At 36.9% G+C, this 17,079-nt stretch overlaps 1 protein-coding gene across 1 annotated transcript in view; it reads left to right on the top strand.

Moving 5' to 3' along the window:
• DNAH7 (dynein axonemal heavy chain 7) overlaps positions 1-17,079 on the top strand; it is a 272,118-nt gene that overhangs the window by 183,604 nt on the left and 71,435 nt on the right. Inside the window, exons 48-49 of the mRNA XM_043577362.1 lie at positions 5,297-5,451; positions 15,123-15,313. Of these exons, the coding sequence (XP_043433297.1) occupies positions 5,297-5,451; positions 15,123-15,313 (346 nt within the window). The remainder of the gene's footprint in view (positions 1-5,296; positions 5,452-15,122; positions 15,314-17,079) is intronic.

The following is a 17,079-nucleotide window of genomic DNA, read 5'->3' as shown; positions in this document are numbered from 1 at the left end:
ATAATGATAGAGAACAAACTGTGGGTTGATGGAGGGAGGTGAGTGGAAGATGGGCTTGATGAGTGATGGGTACTAAGGAGGGCACTTGTGATAAGCACTGGGCATTGTATGTAAGTGATGAATCACTGAATTCTACTCCTGAAACCAATATTGCACTGTATGTTAACTAAAATTAAAAAAATAAAAATTGTAGAATGCTTGCAACCATATAGGTCTCCTTTACCCTCTCCTGATTATGTTAGAGTAGTCCTACGTAGTATGTCTGTATACTTTGAAGCTCCCCCTAACTGAATGTTTTTGTCTCCATGTTTATACATATTTTAAAGAAATTAAGAGGAGAGAAATAGTCCATTATATTTACCATGTTGTTGCTTTTTTCCTAAGATTCACTCTAGTATCATTTCCCTTCAGAGTGAAGAACATTAGAATTTAGAGGGAATCTGCTGACAAAGAATTTTTTTAGTTTTCATGATCTGAGAATATTTCACCTTTATTCTTGAAGGTTATATTTGGTGGATATAGAATTCTGGGTTGACAATTCTTTTCATTCTTCTGAGACTGTTCTACTATGTTCTGGCCCTGTGATTTCTGACATGAAATCTGCAGTCATTTGCATGATTGTCATCGATGTATAATGTATCACTTTTCTCTGGCTGCTTTCAAAAGCCATGCTTTCAAATCTTTGGTTTTCAACAGTTTGATTACAGCGTATCTGGGTGTGTGTGCATTTCTGTATGTTTTTTTGGTTTTTAGTTTCTCCTTTTTTGAGGATTGCTAAGCTTTGTGAAACTGTATGGTTGTGTGTTTCACTGAGTTTGAGAAAGTTTCAGCCATTATATTTTCAAATATGTTTTCTGCATTTACCTCTTTCTTCTCTCTTGGGACCCCCATCACATGAATGTTAAACCTCTTAATATTTTCTCACAGATCTTGGAGGCTCTGTTTGTTTTATCTTTTTTTCTCTTTAGTATTTAAATTGGATTATTTTTATTCATCTGTCTTTTAGATTACTGACTTTCCTCTGTCATCTCCTTTCTACTATTGAATCCTTACACTGGATCCGATTTCAGACATTGTTCAGTTCTAAAATTTTCATTTGGTCCTTTTTATTCTTTCTGTTTCTCTGCTGAGAACACCTCTCTTTCCATTTATTATTATTATTATTATTATTATTATTATTATTATTTTATAATACTGTTACCTTGTGGAGGATGCTTTAAAGTTCTTTTCTGGTAATTCTAACATTCTGCTTTTTCTTTGAGAATTAGTCACATTCTAGCTCTTTGTTTGTTAAAAAATTTTGGATTGTACCCTGGGCCTTTTGAAAATGAGATGCTGGTTCCTATTAAAATCTTCTGAATAAGATTGATTTTTGTTTTAGTAGTCAAACAACTTGGTAAGGTTCAGATGCCAATTTCTGTCTTTTCTTTCTGGGCACAATGTCTCCAATGTGAAGTCCTAATTTAAAGTTTTGCTATGCTGTCTAGAGATGCCTCTCAGCATGCTTTACTCAGGGGTGAGTCTGGGACGTGGGTTTATATCATAGCTCAAAACCTTTGATATGCTTCTTTGGATAGGTTTTGCACCTGCACAGATTGGTAGTTGGATCAGAACTCGTGTCTAGATTAAGAAATCCTTTCTTGGAGTCTGTCTTCTCCAGGATTTCTCCTGTACTTTCCATATCCCAGGGACCTCATTCTCTGTATTTTTCTGTGCAAAATGACGGTATTCTCTCAGAGTTTCAGCTTCCTACACTGTTGCACAACTCATGTCCACACTTGGGGCAAAGTGACAAGAGGAAAAAGAAAAAGACTGGGGTTCCCCCTGCTTTGGACTAAATCTTTGTGTCTGCCAAATTTGTATGTTGAGCCCAAGTCACCAATGTGATGGTATTTGGAGGTGCAACCTTGGGAGGTAATTGGGTCACCAGGCTGGAGTTTTCATTGGATTACCACCCTTAAGAGGGCACTAATTTACCAATGGAAGAGGCAATGAGAAAATTGCCATCTGCAAACCAGAAGGAGGCCTTCACCAGTCAGTGGATCTGCTAGAAATTCGGTCCTGGGCTTCCCAGCCTTCAGAACTGTGGAAAATGTCTATTATTTAAGTAATTTGTTACAACAACCTGGGCAGACTAAGAAACCTTACACACCATGCACAGCAGAGGCCCCTTTGCCCAACTCTGCTATCCAGAGCGATTGATATCTCTCAGATTGGTTTTCCTTCTGCATAGGAATGTGGTTCTGTGGCTGGGGTTGACCTGGGGACAGGGACAGAAGGAAAAAGAGGTTCCCTCTGCCTATTCTCCTCCCTACCCTGTTCACACATGATCATTTTGTCTTCTAGTTTGAATTTTTGCTACCTGTGATTGCTGCCCAGGGTGCCCATTAGGTCTGTTCTTCAACCAAAGCCAGAAGATAGAAAGAAAAACAAACAAACAAACACAGGAAACTCACTACCCCTTTATTGGTCATTCCTCCAGTTTTAACTTTCTTTCCATTCACTTTTCATTATTTACTTTTTAGAATCTGTAAACAGTTGCTTTTTGTATTTTATCCAGAACTTTTCATTGCAATCAGTGGAAGAGAAAGACTATGATGGACTTAGCCCAGCTTGGTCAGCACCGTAATCCTTTCCTCTGAATCTGAGGTGGTATTCTTTGGAGTGGTATTCTCCATGGAGGGGGATCACTTAGAAAATGTCTGTGTTTATAATCTGTTAACCCATATGATGTTTGTCAGACATGTTTTGGTTGTTTGCCTTCCAGTAGATTATCAAACTTTATGTGATCCAGGAAAAAAAGGATAAAGAAGACTCACTGTGGACCTTTCCCTCAAAGAATACACAACTTAGATGAGTGACGCTGTTGACAAATTATAAAGTTACCATAACAGAATATTATCATTCTATCAGAGTTCCATAAATGTAATATAGATGAACTGCTAAAGAACTTCAGAGAGAATAGAGACCTCAAGACAGGCTTTGTGAAGTGCGTAACATTTGAGCTGACCTTGAAACATGCATAGGACTTGAACGTGAAAGAATGAGGAAGAAGTGCATTTTGGACAAAGGAACAACATGAACATGGGTATTGTAGTTAAAAATTGTGGAAGCAACAGAAGGAAGAGTGAGTCATTCACTTTCTTTGGGGAAGCATAAATGCTAACACACTTAATCCTCCTGACTTAAAAATATTTCTAAAATGTGGCAGAATGAGACTTTTACATATTTATAAGTTTTATTCCTTTCTAATCTTCCTTCTCATACCCTTTAGTGTCTTATGGATATGATTCTATTTTTATTAGTTGATTATATCTAAGATATTACACTACTCTTTTGGTCTCACTTCTTCTTAATATAGTTAATATTATGGTATGGGCTGAATTGTCCACACACACACCCCATTCATATGTTGAGTATGCAACCCTCAATGTGACTATTTGGAGACAGGGCCTTTCAGGAGATAATTAAGGTTAAGTTAGGTATAATGGAGCCCCGATTCAATAGGACTGGTGTCTTTATAATCAGAGATTCCAGGAATGCCTGCAGAGGAGAGGCCCACATGAGGACAGATGGAGAGGGCTGTGTTGTCTTCAAGCCAAGGAGAAAGGCCTCTGGAGAAACCAAACCTGCCAGCACCTTGATCTTGGACTTCCAGCCTCTAGAACTGTGGGAAAATAAATTTCCGTTAAGACAATCCGTGGTACTTTGTGAATTGCATAACATTTTAGCTGACCTTGAAACATGCATAGGACTTGAACGTGAAAAGATGAGGAAGAAGTGCATTTTGGACAAAGAAACAGCACGAATATCTGTGGTTAAAAATTGTGGAAGCAACAGAAGGAAGACTGAGTCACTCAATTTCAAACTGACTATTACATTGTATAATGCTAATTTGGAGGCCAAGTCTGTCTTCTCTACAATATAAACTACATGTTTTATTCCAGGTTCTAACTTAAATACTAAATACTTAAATGGATTACTTCCATTTGGGGCAAATTATCCCATGAATTTCTAAATTCATATTATAATGAGATGATATTGAATAAAGTATCCCTTTTTAGCCTTGCATTTTTCTGTTTTGTGTTTGCTCCAGTCACCTTTTATTTTCTCCTTCTGCTCTTCTGGCAACCTACGAATTTGCTGTGCTCACTTTTGAAGAGTATGGTAGTATCTTTAGGGAAGTGACCAGAGTTATGGCTTGTGTTTATTGAAACTTCCAAGAGAGTAACAGTAATCTTAATGCTGATTACATTTCACACGATGCAGAAAGCTATATGGTTGGATACTATTTAGTGATGGCAGATACTGGTTAATTCTTTGTGACCCCACATCACCCTGGAAAATAAACTGGGTATCTCATGGTTTGCTGCTCTTGATCTTATCGTAAAAAAGGGATGTGAGTAAGAACAGAGCAGTAAGTATGAGCTCTCCCATAGTGCAAAAACTGACTTTCAGAGAATATCTTTCTGTCTGTAGGAAGCTTAGAAATATGTAATGAACTACATGTATGACATTAAATATACAAGTGTTTGAAACAAATACTGGGTCAAAAGTTGTATTAACACTTTAGGGTCCAAGAAGTTTAGATGATTAAAATTATGCGTTTTATCCTTTTTTGTTTTTAGACCATTATATCCTTAATGGTCTAGATCTCAAAGAGAGATATGATGTCTCAATTCTTTCTCTTTCTCTCTTGTACAAATGATAGCAGATGGGAACCAAAAAATGGTTTCAGAGTCACACAAGTAATTAATGGCAGGGCCCAGTGAAAAACTGGTTTCCCAATTTTCAGTGTTCTTGCTAATTGAATTGACTTAACCAGCAAAAGCGACAAATGTTTTCAAAAGTTTAACCTTTAGAGAATTATTGTTTTCCAAAGAGTAAACAACTTGCAAGATGCCTGGGTGGCTCAGTCAGTTAAGTGTCCAACTCTTGATCTTGGCTCAGGTCATGATCCCACGGTTCAGGAGATTGAGCCTCGCGTCATCAGGCTCGGCACTAACAGCGTGGAGCCTGCTTAGAATTCTCTCTCTCCCTCTCAGCCCCTCCCCAACTCACAGTTTCTCTCTCTCTCTCCCTCCAAAAATGTGTTTGCAATGTGATTTTTTTATAGTTGTCATTTTAATAGTCTAGTCAATGTAAATGTTTCTGCTGTAAGAACATAGTTTCTCATAGTACATTAAAAAGTAAAATGTTACCATAAACACAAACTGTAAGAAAGTGATATGTGCATGATTATTAACATAGAGACAAATCATGATTTGACCAGCATTGTCTTTTTTCCCTCTTTCAGGAATGCAAGAAGGTGGCCTCTGATGATAGATCCTCAAGGTCAGGCTAATAAATGGATCAAGAACATGGAAAAAACCAATAGTCTTCATGTAATTAAATTAAGTGACCCTGACTACGTCAGGACTCTGGAAAATTGCATCCAGTTTGGTACCCCTGGTATGTAGTTGAATAGTAAGTGTATAAGTGTACGTTACGGTAATGCCTGGAAAGGGCACAACTAACCCAGAAGGAGGTATTTGTGTCAGATATTTGTGTCAGACTCATCTTAAATAAATAATGGCTTTGTTATGTCTTTCATTACTTATCGATAATTAATCAAGAACTTGAGAGATTATCATTCTCGTTGGATTAGGCTGTTTCCTTTGTCCCAAGATTCACTTGTGAGGCTTCCTCTAATGTAGCTGTTTTCATTTTTGTTTGTGGTTTTCCATTCTTTAGTTCTCATTATAATTCCGCTTCTGCAATTAATAGGACCACTCCATATGCCAGAAGTATTTTAACACATTAGTCCAAGTATCCATTTATTCTTCTTTCAACTTGTCCTACCAAAGTGGCAGAGAAGTGAACACACATTTTGCATGGCTGACTATTATCGGCCAGGATGGAGAGATTAGAAACATGACAGGGATTTTTCAATAAAGCTCTATGCACGTGTCACATTTGTTGAAACGCAAAATGTTTATGATCTGAGTAAATTGGGGTTATCGTGTTCTAATTTTTTTTTATGTTTTTATTTTATTTTTGAGAGAGAAAGAGAGAAACAGAGTGCAAGTGGGGGAGGGGCAGAGAGAGAGAGGGAGACACAGAATCCAAAGCAGGCTCCAGGCTCTGAGCTGTTGGCACAGTCTGAGTTGGGCTTCAATTCACAGACCGTGAGACTATGACCTGAGCTGAAGTTGGACGCTTCACCGACTGAGCCACCCAGGTGCCCCGGGGTTGTCACATTTGAAATTTATGTTACCTATCAACTTTTGACTACTTGACCAAATAAATGGATATAAACATTATGAAACAACAACATATTTGTGCTTAGGACAAGTTGAGCAAATTCTAATTGCTACTAGAGCTAGTACAACCTGGAAGAATTACAACAAATGTATCAGGTAGTCTTCTAGACCTTTTATTTTTGCATGTTAATAATGAGCTAATCTTGGGACACCTGGTCGGCTCAGTCAGTGAGCATCTGACATTGGCTCAGGGCATGATCTCGTGGTTCTTGAGTTCGAGCCCTGCATTGGGCTCTGTGCTGACAGAGCCTGGAGCCTGCTTGGAATTGTGTGTGTGTGTGTGTGTGTGTGTGTGTGTGTGTGTGTGTGTGTGCGCGCGCGCGCGCGCGCGTCTGCCCTTCCCCCACTCATGCTCTGTTTCTCTCTCTCTCTCTCTCTCAAATAAACATTAAAAAAAAGGTTTTAAATAAAATAATGATCTAATCTTTAAAATATTACAATTCTAGGTTTGGTTAGGGTACACGTGAAATGAAAAACCTTAGTCTACCTACAAAATCTGTGTTTATGTATCTGGATACACAGACACATACGCAAATGGTATTTCATTCATCCAACTGGTGTTCATAGACTATGGTATAGTGATATATGCGTTACAGAAAAGGGTGAACATGACCTCTACAATCAAATATCTTGCTTGTTTAATAGGATCAGACAACATGTGTTACTAACAGTAATAAAAATAGAAAGTGGACATGTGTCACTAATCCTTGTTAGAACCACTATGCTGTTATGAGTAGGTGCACTAGCTCTGGAGTTAGAGGTCTTGCCTCTTACTCATTGTTTAGTTCAGTGATCTTTCTGAGACTCAGTTTCCCCATCTGTACTTTGAGCATATAGCATGAGGAAGAAATGAGTTACTGTACTTTAGGTAGTTACAGAAGTGTCTGCTAAGTTCAATGTATGTTGTTTCTTGGAGATTTACCTGTGGTGTGCAATATTCTCTTTTAATTAAATTAGTATATATTTAATTATATTAGCATAATAAGAAAGGCACAGATGTTTATGAGAATTCACAGAAATAGGGAAGATTTCTTGAAAGAATTGGCACCTTAAATAGTTTAGTTAAAATTACTTGGGGCGTATGGGTGGCTCAGTGGGTTAAACATCCAACTATTGATCTTAGCTTAAGTCATGATCTCACGGTTCATGAGATCAAGCCCCATGTCAGGCTCCATGCTGACAGTGTGGAGCCTGCCTGGGATTATCTCTCCCTTTCTCTCTGCCCGTCCTCGTTTGCCCTCTTCTTCTCTCTCAAAATAAATAAACCTTAAAAAAATTACTTGATTTCACTTAGCCAAATTTTCTTGATGCAGTAAAAAAAAAAAAAGCCTCTACCACATGTTTGACATTCTGAGATTCTACTATCTCAGTCATGGATCTTAAGTTCGTGTTACATCAGTTTAGAGAAGAAAGGTCCATGGAGACAAAGTGTCCAGTGGTTTCCAAATTGTGGGAGAGAAAACCAACTTCTCGTGGGTCATGACTAGTATTTTTTAAATGAAATGCAGTAGCAAAGAATAGAATATATTAGGCTGCATAGCATGGAGTATCAGTAAGCATTATTTTATGAAATTTTTGGGGTTTGATGTGCATATGTGTGTGCTTGATCAAGATTTGTGTTTCTTACTTGGAGTTGTGACCATAAAAAGTGTGAAATCCAGTAGTAATTCCAACCAGTTCATTTTATGAACAAGGCAAGTAAGGTACTAGAGAATGTTAGTTATGTGGCTTAACCAAGATTATACACCTAGTAAAGGGGAATGCTGAAACTAGTCCCCAGGTCTTCTACCTTTGCCCAGTGCTGCCTGTGCTGCTTGCGGTTGCTTTAACCTACTTTTGGGAATGGACTGCTTTAAAAATGGACAATAATTGGGACGCCTGGGTAGCTAGTCAGTTAAGCGTCTGACTTCGGCTCAGGTCATGGTCTTGCGGTTTGTGAGTTCAAGCCCTGAGTCAGGCTCTGTGCTGATGGCTCAGAGCCTGGAGCCTGCCTTGGATTCTTTGTCTCCCTTTCTCTCTGCCCCTCCCCTGCTCATGCTCGCTCTCTCTCTGTTTCTCTCAAAAGTAAATTAACATTAAAAAAAATTTTAATGGACAATAATTATTTACAATACCTTCTAACATTATTCACTTCTAACAGAGAGAAGTGAAAAATTTTAATCTATTGTAGAGAGTAACAGATGGCAGATTTTACAATTACTTTTCTGTTGACACTTCAGGTAAAAGAATTGGTTACTGTTACAGTTTTAAAACATAAGCAGTTGATAGTGGCCTATTAAGAACAATGGCTTTTAATCTGTCATCCCTTGCTGGCAGCCTGGGTAGGGAAGGTAGAGGTTTTCTCCTCCTTCACCGACCTGGCTCTTCTTCTACCAGACAAGCCTCCCTTTACTTTGTTTATACTGGGTTTTAAGATAATAACCTCTTTGGAAAAAAGTATCCTACTGCTTACAAAAAAGTTTGAAAGCCAACGTTGTAGAAAAGAAAGATACATCTATATTAGCTACACCAATGAATAAGGTGTGCATAGGATATTAATCATATAAATATTGCTGATAAATCAATTTTATATCCCGATAAAGCTGGAAAAACAAGACAAAACTTTAAAAAGGCATCAACTTAGGGGCATCTGGCTGGCTCAGTTGATGGAGCATGTGGCTCTTAAACTTGAGGTTGTAAGTTCAAGCCCCATGTTGGATGTAGAGATTGCTTCAAAATAAAATCTTAAAAAAAAAAAATCAATTTGTCTAAAACATCTCTGAATGGCTTTTCATTACCTCTGTGGAAAAAGAATCTTTGCCTTAAGGGCAGCCTCTGTCATACCTGAGCCTTCTTTCCTTTTTTCTCCTGGCACTTCACTTTATTTCCCCCTTGCGTATAATGTGCAAGACTACTTCTGGTTTAAGTTTTATTTCATTTGCTCATTTGTTTTGTTCATTCATTCACCTAACAAATACTTGTTTTGCCACTACCACTGAAAACCTAGCATGAACAAGATAGACTTGGTCTCTGCCGTTTTGGAGCAATATTATTGGTTTGAAGAGGGGGACCGAGATCACACATGTGATGAGATTTAGAACACGGGAGCAGGGGGTACACAGGAACAGGATGTACATACAACATGGCATTGCTTCACATCTCTTGGCTATCTCTGCTCTTCCATCCACTTGGTGACATCTTTTAAGCTTACCCTTTAAGGTACAACTCAAACACCTCTTTTCCTGTGAATTCTCAACCTCTCCAATGAAATGCCAATAATGCAGTTTTTATAGGTTTCTACTATTGCCCTCTTATTATGTGCATAACTGTTTGCTTCTCACCTCCAAGCTCTTTGAGGGTTCCCAGGAGGTGGTCCAAAAGTGTTGACTCTCCTGTGGATGCAGTATGCTGCATTGTTGAACATAATATGCGGAAGATTTTTTCTATTAATTTGAAGTCTAACATAGAATAATGTAGATAATACGTAATAAAAAACTGATATCAGTTGCTCTCCTAAGTGAAATAAGTATTAAAAGAATACTTGGTTTCCTTTATATTTCTGTTGGTAAAGATAACTGTTTTTAGTGAGATTCTCTGCCTTACTCAAAAGATATTAGCAAGCCATGTGTTTGGTCCCTGATCTTGGTTTCCCACAAGCTTTGCAAATACTAATGAGCTGACATTTGGAAATGAGGAAGGAGGTTTTTACATAAACCAGCATTTTGTTAACTTTGATGATAGAAATATGAAGAAAAGCCTGTCTCATTAATTTTTGCCCCTGTGTCTTAACATGAAACATATTTTGATCTAATTAAAAGTTAAGGAGTCAAAATAAGGAGAGCATTCTGGGATAATTCATGTACCTATAGATTTTTGTTCTTTTCCTGTTTTTTTAAGTTTAGAATGCTTTTGATTTTTCACTGAGGCTTATAATATAGTAAATATTCAATTCTGAGAACAGATTTCTTTGAAATAAGGAGGCTATAGAAAACTTAACAGGCTTAAGACTTGATTCTGTTAGTAAGGAATAAATTTTCACTTTTGGGAAAAAGAACTAAGTCTATAATATTTAAGTTTTGTAATATGTATTTTAGCTTTGAAAGGGACTCATACATATTGATATAGACACTCTTAATTCCATTTCAAAATAGGAAACAAATAAGTGTAAAGGATGAAATTGTATACTATATTTTAGGGAAAAATAATTTGAATATGAGATTTTATTCAAAAAAAAGGCTGTCAATAAAAGTTGAGGCAGTTCCACAAAATTTAAACGTTTTAATATTTCATAAAAAGAATTTCAGTTCATTTGTTATTCTAGAAAATTAATAGATTTAAAAAATCTGATCATATAGAAATAAAAATGAGAAATTGGTATCTAGTATCCCTGGTGTTGCTTAACATTATTACGAAAGTTCTTTTCAGTGCAGTAAAACAATGACGATGCGGTAACATTTGGAAAGAGGAAATAACATTTTATTTGCAGACAATACATTTCATCTGAAAAACCAAAGAAAATTAGCCAAAAAGCTATTAGGATACAATAATTTAATGGAGTGTATATATTCCGAAAAGAATATTTAAAAATAACAACCGAGAAAAAATAAGTGTGCAGTGATTATAGTCAACTAGTGAATAGGGAACAAAACAAAATCAAACAAAAACTTTGGGTGACTTTAACAATGCAGAGTAAAAAGGTGACAAAACTTCACAGAAAAATAAGGAGACTTGAGTGAGACCTATCTGTCTGATAGGAAAACTAAATGTAAAGATGTCAACTCTTTCAGAAATAAAAGTTTTGGAAATAATACTAAAACTAACACAGAAGAAAGAAAATAAAAAAGCCAATACCAGTTCAGAAAAAGAGTGAGTTTGAGTGTGCCTGGGTGGCTCAATCGGTTGAGTTTCCAGCTCTGGTTTCAGCTCAGGTCATGATCTCACAGGTTTGTGGGATCGAGCCCCCACATCAGGCTCTGCACTGGCAGCATGGAGCCTGCTTGCGATTCTCTCTCTGTCCCTCTTCCACTCGTGCACTCTCTCTCTCAAAATAAATAAATAAATGTTAAAAAAAAAAAAAAAGAGTGAGTTTGGAGTCAACTGGAATAAGTTCTGGAATAAACCCTAATAAATATGAGCCTTTAATGCATCATTGGGTAAGCATTATGAACCAATGGGAGAATGATAGGTCATTCAGCAAATGGTGTTGAAAAAATGGTTTTGTGGAAAAATATATTGAGCCTCCCCTCACACCAAAATATGTTCCAGATGAATTAAGGAATTAAATATGAAAGAAAAAATAAAAGACATAAATGCTAAAAGAAAACATAGGGGAATGATTCTTTGTAAAAGATTCTTTGTAAAAGAACTTTCTAGGAAAATACACATGGATAAAATAGAAAAGAAAAAGCTTAATAGGTTTGACTCTAAAAATTTTTCAGCTAAGCCAAGAAACACTAAACTTAGATTATCAAGCAATTATAATTTGTGGAATTTATTTGTACCCCAATTTAAATAATCAAACTATAATCAAAATATTTTAAGACAGGAGTGTCTGGCTGGCTCAGTTGGGAGAGCATGTGACTCTCAATCGCAGAGTTGTGAGTTCGAGTCCCACATTGGGCATGGAACCTACTGAAAAACAGTAAATAATTAAAAAATAGTTACAAAATGTATTAAGATCAGGTAGAAACATATTCCCTGCCTTGATATCTGATAAAATTGTGAATTATTGATAAATTTTTAAGCTGTGGCAATTAAAAAAAAAAAGAGTATTTACCTTTCAGAGATAGCCAAATATCTAAAGGTGAAGTTTTAGGATTTCTAGGATTTATTTGTAAATAATCCAGGATGAGATGAGGAAGAAAGGAAAGAAGATGGGCTACATTTGCAAGGGTCAAGGGTCAAAGCTGGATGATTAGTACATCACGTTCAGTGTAGTGTTCTTTTTACTTTTGAACAAGTTTTGAAAATTTCTACGGGAATATAAAATGTAAAAAGAAATGTAAACAAATTTGAAAACAGGAAGAAAACTGGGGGATGGGGAGCTATTTGCTACCACAGTGTTAAAAAAATACAAATGAGGGACACCTGGATGGCTCAGTTGGTTAAGCATCCAACTTCAGCTCAGGTCATGATCTCACAGTTTGTGAGTTCAAGCCCCGCGTCGGGCTCTGTCCTGACAGCTCAGAGCCTGAAGCCTGCTTCAGATTCTGTGTCTCCCTCTCTCTCTCTGCTTCTCCCCCGCTTGCACTCTGTCTCTCTCTCACAACCAAGTAAACATTTTTAAAAAACGATACAAATGAAGTTTTAAAAACTAGCACTACCCCCATGTTTAGCTGGGTACAGAGTAAAGAAAGAAATTTCCTGATTGCCACTGTGGTTGTATGTGATGATTTGACTATGGTCTGGCCCTCATGATATAAGTGGAAATGCCATTTGTGTTTCTCTGTAAATATCCTTAAGAGATATTTTCCCCGTTTCTGTGTTTTCTTCCTTTCTGATGGTTGGAATGTGGATGTCATTTGAAAGGCCATTTTGGCCAAAAAGGAGCGAGATGGCAACAACTTGGATCTCTGACCATTTAGACACACTGTCCTTCCCCCTCTTGACTAATTACAGCAGGCTCCCCTTTACATGAGATATAAAGTCCTTCTTTTCCATGTCACTATTTTAGGTTTTTTATCACTTAGAACCGAACCTGATTGTAATACACAGTACACATGTGCCAGGAACAGGGCAAATATACTAATATACAATATCCAGAGGGGAAAAAAAATAATTAGACAAAGATCAACTGAAACATCAAGCCTTGAATACAAGTGTTAACTATTTTTTACCTATCAGATTGCAAAAGTCATGAATATAGTATTTAATGCTGGCAATATCACATTGTGTTTAAAGAAGCTGTGTAAGAAGACACACGGCTTAGTTCAAGTATTTGCTTTGTCGTTTACTATGATTTAACTGAAAATTTTACCTCAATTGCCTTGCCTCAGTTTCCCCATGTACAAAAGTAGGGTAACAATACTCCATGCTTTTGAAAGCATTTGAGAATGAGAAAATAAAATGTCAACACGGTGCCTGGCATTTGTAAGTAGAATTTTATAGAAAAACAGGTTTAAAAAATGAGGGCTCATTGCAACTCTGAAATTTCTTCAGCCATTCAGGAAAGCAATTTGGCAATATAAATGGCCTTTAAATTAATTGCGCTTCTAGGACTCCAGCTTGATTAAGTAATCAGAGATAAACACAAGGGTTTATTCAAAAAGATGTTCACTGTAGCATTATTAACAATGGAAAAATGGAAGCAATCTAAATAATAGATTCATGTACTTAATACATTATAATACTCTCATATTATTTAACCATGAAAAATAATCATTTCATTCAAGCAAAATGTGAAAAGGAATTTAAAAATCATCTGACATGCCTGCTTCGGTTAATTAAGATCTCAGCAGTGAAAGAAATTGACAAGACAATTTTGGAAATTCATTTAAGCCAGGAGTAACCTCTGGGAAGGAGCAGAATATGTCTGTAACTGCAGTAGAGGTTCGTCCCAATGTCTCAAGCTTATCCCAATGCCCTAAGCTTGTTTCCCATCAAGACCGCACATCTAGTCCCTTGAAGGACTTGTGCAAAACACCATTATTCAAGGTTGGCTGCAATAGCACCCCAAACACCAAAATGTAAGACTAATTTGGCGAATGTGTCATGAGCCCTAACAATGTCCCTGATCTTTCAGCCAGGAATTCCCCTTCTAGAATGCTATCATAAGAAAATATTCTTAAGCACTAGGTTTTTGTATACAGTGCTGTTTGTAACACTGAGAACAGAAAATAATTGAAATATATAATAAGAGGGAATTGATTTTAAAAAAGATAAAGTTAATATGTGACTATTATACAGTAATTAAAAGCATGTTTATCAGGTTTAATTGGAATATTTATGCTGTAATGTCAAGCAAAATAATTAGGATGCAAAATTAGGTATATTGTTTAGTCTCAACTGTGTATAGAAAAAGATGAATAAAAATACTGAAGAGACAAATTTATCCAACAAATAATTATCAAACATAGTTTTGTGTCATTTTTCTACCCACCTGCATAGGAGTATGAGACAACTGTGTAAAATATTTGAAAGATAAACTGAGGCACACTAAAATTTTTAAACGTTTATTTGAGCAAAACACAATTGGAATTGGGCAGCACCAAACTGGAAGCTGTTAGGGTGCCCCACTGACCAGAGCTGAGGATCGAGAACAAGTAGGGAGCAAAAGCTTAAATAGCTTAAAATTGGCTGTTCGTATTTGGTTAGCCTTAGGGTTTTGATTTTGACTTGATTTTGTAACCTTGAGACTTTTGTAACCTTGAGACTTGAGCTCTAAGTTTAGAGCTTGGCTTGCTTACTTAGCTTTAGCCATCAGCTCAGTCTAATAGCCTCCTTGCTTAATACTTTTAGTCTTTCCTACATTTCCACATGTGCTACATAAGCGTGAGTTACTTTTATGATTAAAAATGTAACCAAATAACTACAACTTGAAACGCTTGTTCTCTGGTGTCTCAGACGGGTTTACCTCACTGCCATCATACTTGGGCACGTGGTGAATTGCAGACCAAAAAACATGGAAGTGTGCACAATGACAAGACAGACCCACCGGTTAAGCCCTTCCCACAGACTTCCAGTTATTTTTATGATACCATTTCCTTATACTCAGAAGTCAAAAATAATTTTATAGGTAACTAGGAATAACAGCAATGTAGAAGGCTAAAAGAGTTTGGAGAGTTGAATGTTTACAGTGAGTATTTAAAATAACATGGCATCTTTTTTCTGATTTTACTCCAGTGTTACTAGAAAATGTTGGAGAAGAGCTAGATCCTATCCTGGAACCTCTTCTACTAAAACAGACCTTTAAGCAGGGTGGGAGTATATGTATCAGACTCGGGGACTCTACCATTGAATACGCGCCAGATTTCCGCTTCTATATTACTACCAAGCTAAGAAATCCTCATTATCTTCCTGAAACATCAGTAAAGGCCAGTATCTAAAGTGAATGTTTCTTTATCGAATTGTACAATTAATGACTATATTTGCCTCCTAAGCCATAAGAAGAACAGGTCTTCCTAAGAAAAAGATTTTGTCCTTGCTTGGCAGTTCCTGAAATAGCTATAATAATTTCTAAATGTTTATTTTGTGTGTGCATGTAAGTAATAAAGGAGCCTTCAGTGTGCAGTGGAAAAGTAAACTTTGAGAATCCAATTTCTATAATTGATATTATTCTTAGAATTTCATCGTTAAGGAGAGATGGCACATATGGGCATCCTTTGTAATAAGTGATAATATGCTAATTCTTGGCATTGGCATTAACAAAAATCCATTCTCCTCTCTCAGAATAAGGTTGCTGCTATCTGATTTTTTATAATTACTTAAAGGAACTGATTTTGATCATTAATTCTTTTTAAAATACTAGAAATTCCTTTCAAGAGCAAAGTTAGTTTAAAGTCCTAGTCAATGACTAAAATTACTTGAGATACTGATCTGCAACTGAGCTCCTGGAGGTCATTCCATTTTTTATTCCCAAATCTTGGCACTCGATAAAGTTGACTCTTGATAAATGTTTGTGGAATGAGAGAGGTTAGGGAGGGATAACTTTTATTTATAGAAGGTAGGAAGAGATGGGGTGCCTGGGTGGCTCAGTCGGTGAAGCATCCAACTCTTGATTTTGGTTCAGGTCATGATCTCACAGTTCATGAGATCAATCCTTCCATCCAGCTCTGCGCTGACAGCATGGAGCCTGCTTGGGATTCTGTTTCCCCTCTCTGCGCCCCCCACACCTATGCATGCATGTGTGCTCTCTCTCTCAAAATAAATATTTTTTAAAAAATCTTACAGAGGACATTAAGAAATGTTGATTTTGATTTTGAAAGTTACATATAGAGACAAGATTTATCCAAAGAGTTCAAAAACTGTCCTTTATTGGAAATATTTAAATTAACATAGGCATCTCCATATAGAGGCAGAGGAAACATAAAGATGACCTAATTCATTCCCTCCAAGATGAACAAACATGGTCACTGCTCTCAAGAGATTTACACTGTAAATAATGTATATGTAAAGTGACCATATTTATGACTAAGAAAACACAGGAGTTCAGAACTGGGGACATACTAAAGTATGGCCAGTCTAAAGTGTGTCCATTCTTGGGGCGCCTGGGTGGCGCAGTCGGTTAAGCGTCTGACTTCAGCCAGGTCACGATCTCGCAGTCCGTGAGTTCGAGCCCCGCGTCAGGCTCTGGGCTGATGGCTCGGAGCCTGGAGCCTGTTTCCGATTCTGTGTCTCCCTCTCTCTCTGCCCCTCCCCCGTTCATGCTCTGTCTCTCTCTGTCCCAAAAATAAATAAAAATGTTAAAGTATGTCCATTCTAAAGTATGTCCCTACTGCTTCAGGGCAGCCAGGGAGACTGGGGAAAAGTCTTGAGCTTAGTTTTAAAAAAACACAATGTTAAAATATGGACGTTCTTGGCCACCTATTTTTAACTTATTAAAATAAATGTTATCTACACACCTAAACTGTGTATTATCTATTTATCTATTAGGAGTGGTAGTATCTAGCAGTGATTAAGAACATAGATTCTGGAGCCAAACTATCTTGGTGCAAATCCCAGTTTTATCACTTGCCAATTGTGTGATGTTATTCAACCTCTCTGTGGCTCTATTTCCTAGTCTATAAGCAGGAATAATAAATGTCTATCTCATGGAGGGGTATAAAGGCTTAATTAATCTGTGCCAATGCTTAGACTAAGG

This window comes from Prionailurus bengalensis, chromosome C1 (genome assembly GCF_016509475.1).
Source record: "Prionailurus bengalensis isolate Pbe53 chromosome C1, Fcat_Pben_1.1_paternal_pri, whole genome shotgun sequence".
Taxonomy (NCBI): Eukaryota; Metazoa; Chordata; class Mammalia; order Carnivora; family Felidae; genus Prionailurus; species Prionailurus bengalensis.
The sequence above is the reverse complement of the archived record's forward strand: the minus strand, read 5'-3'. Positions and strand labels throughout refer to the sequence as shown.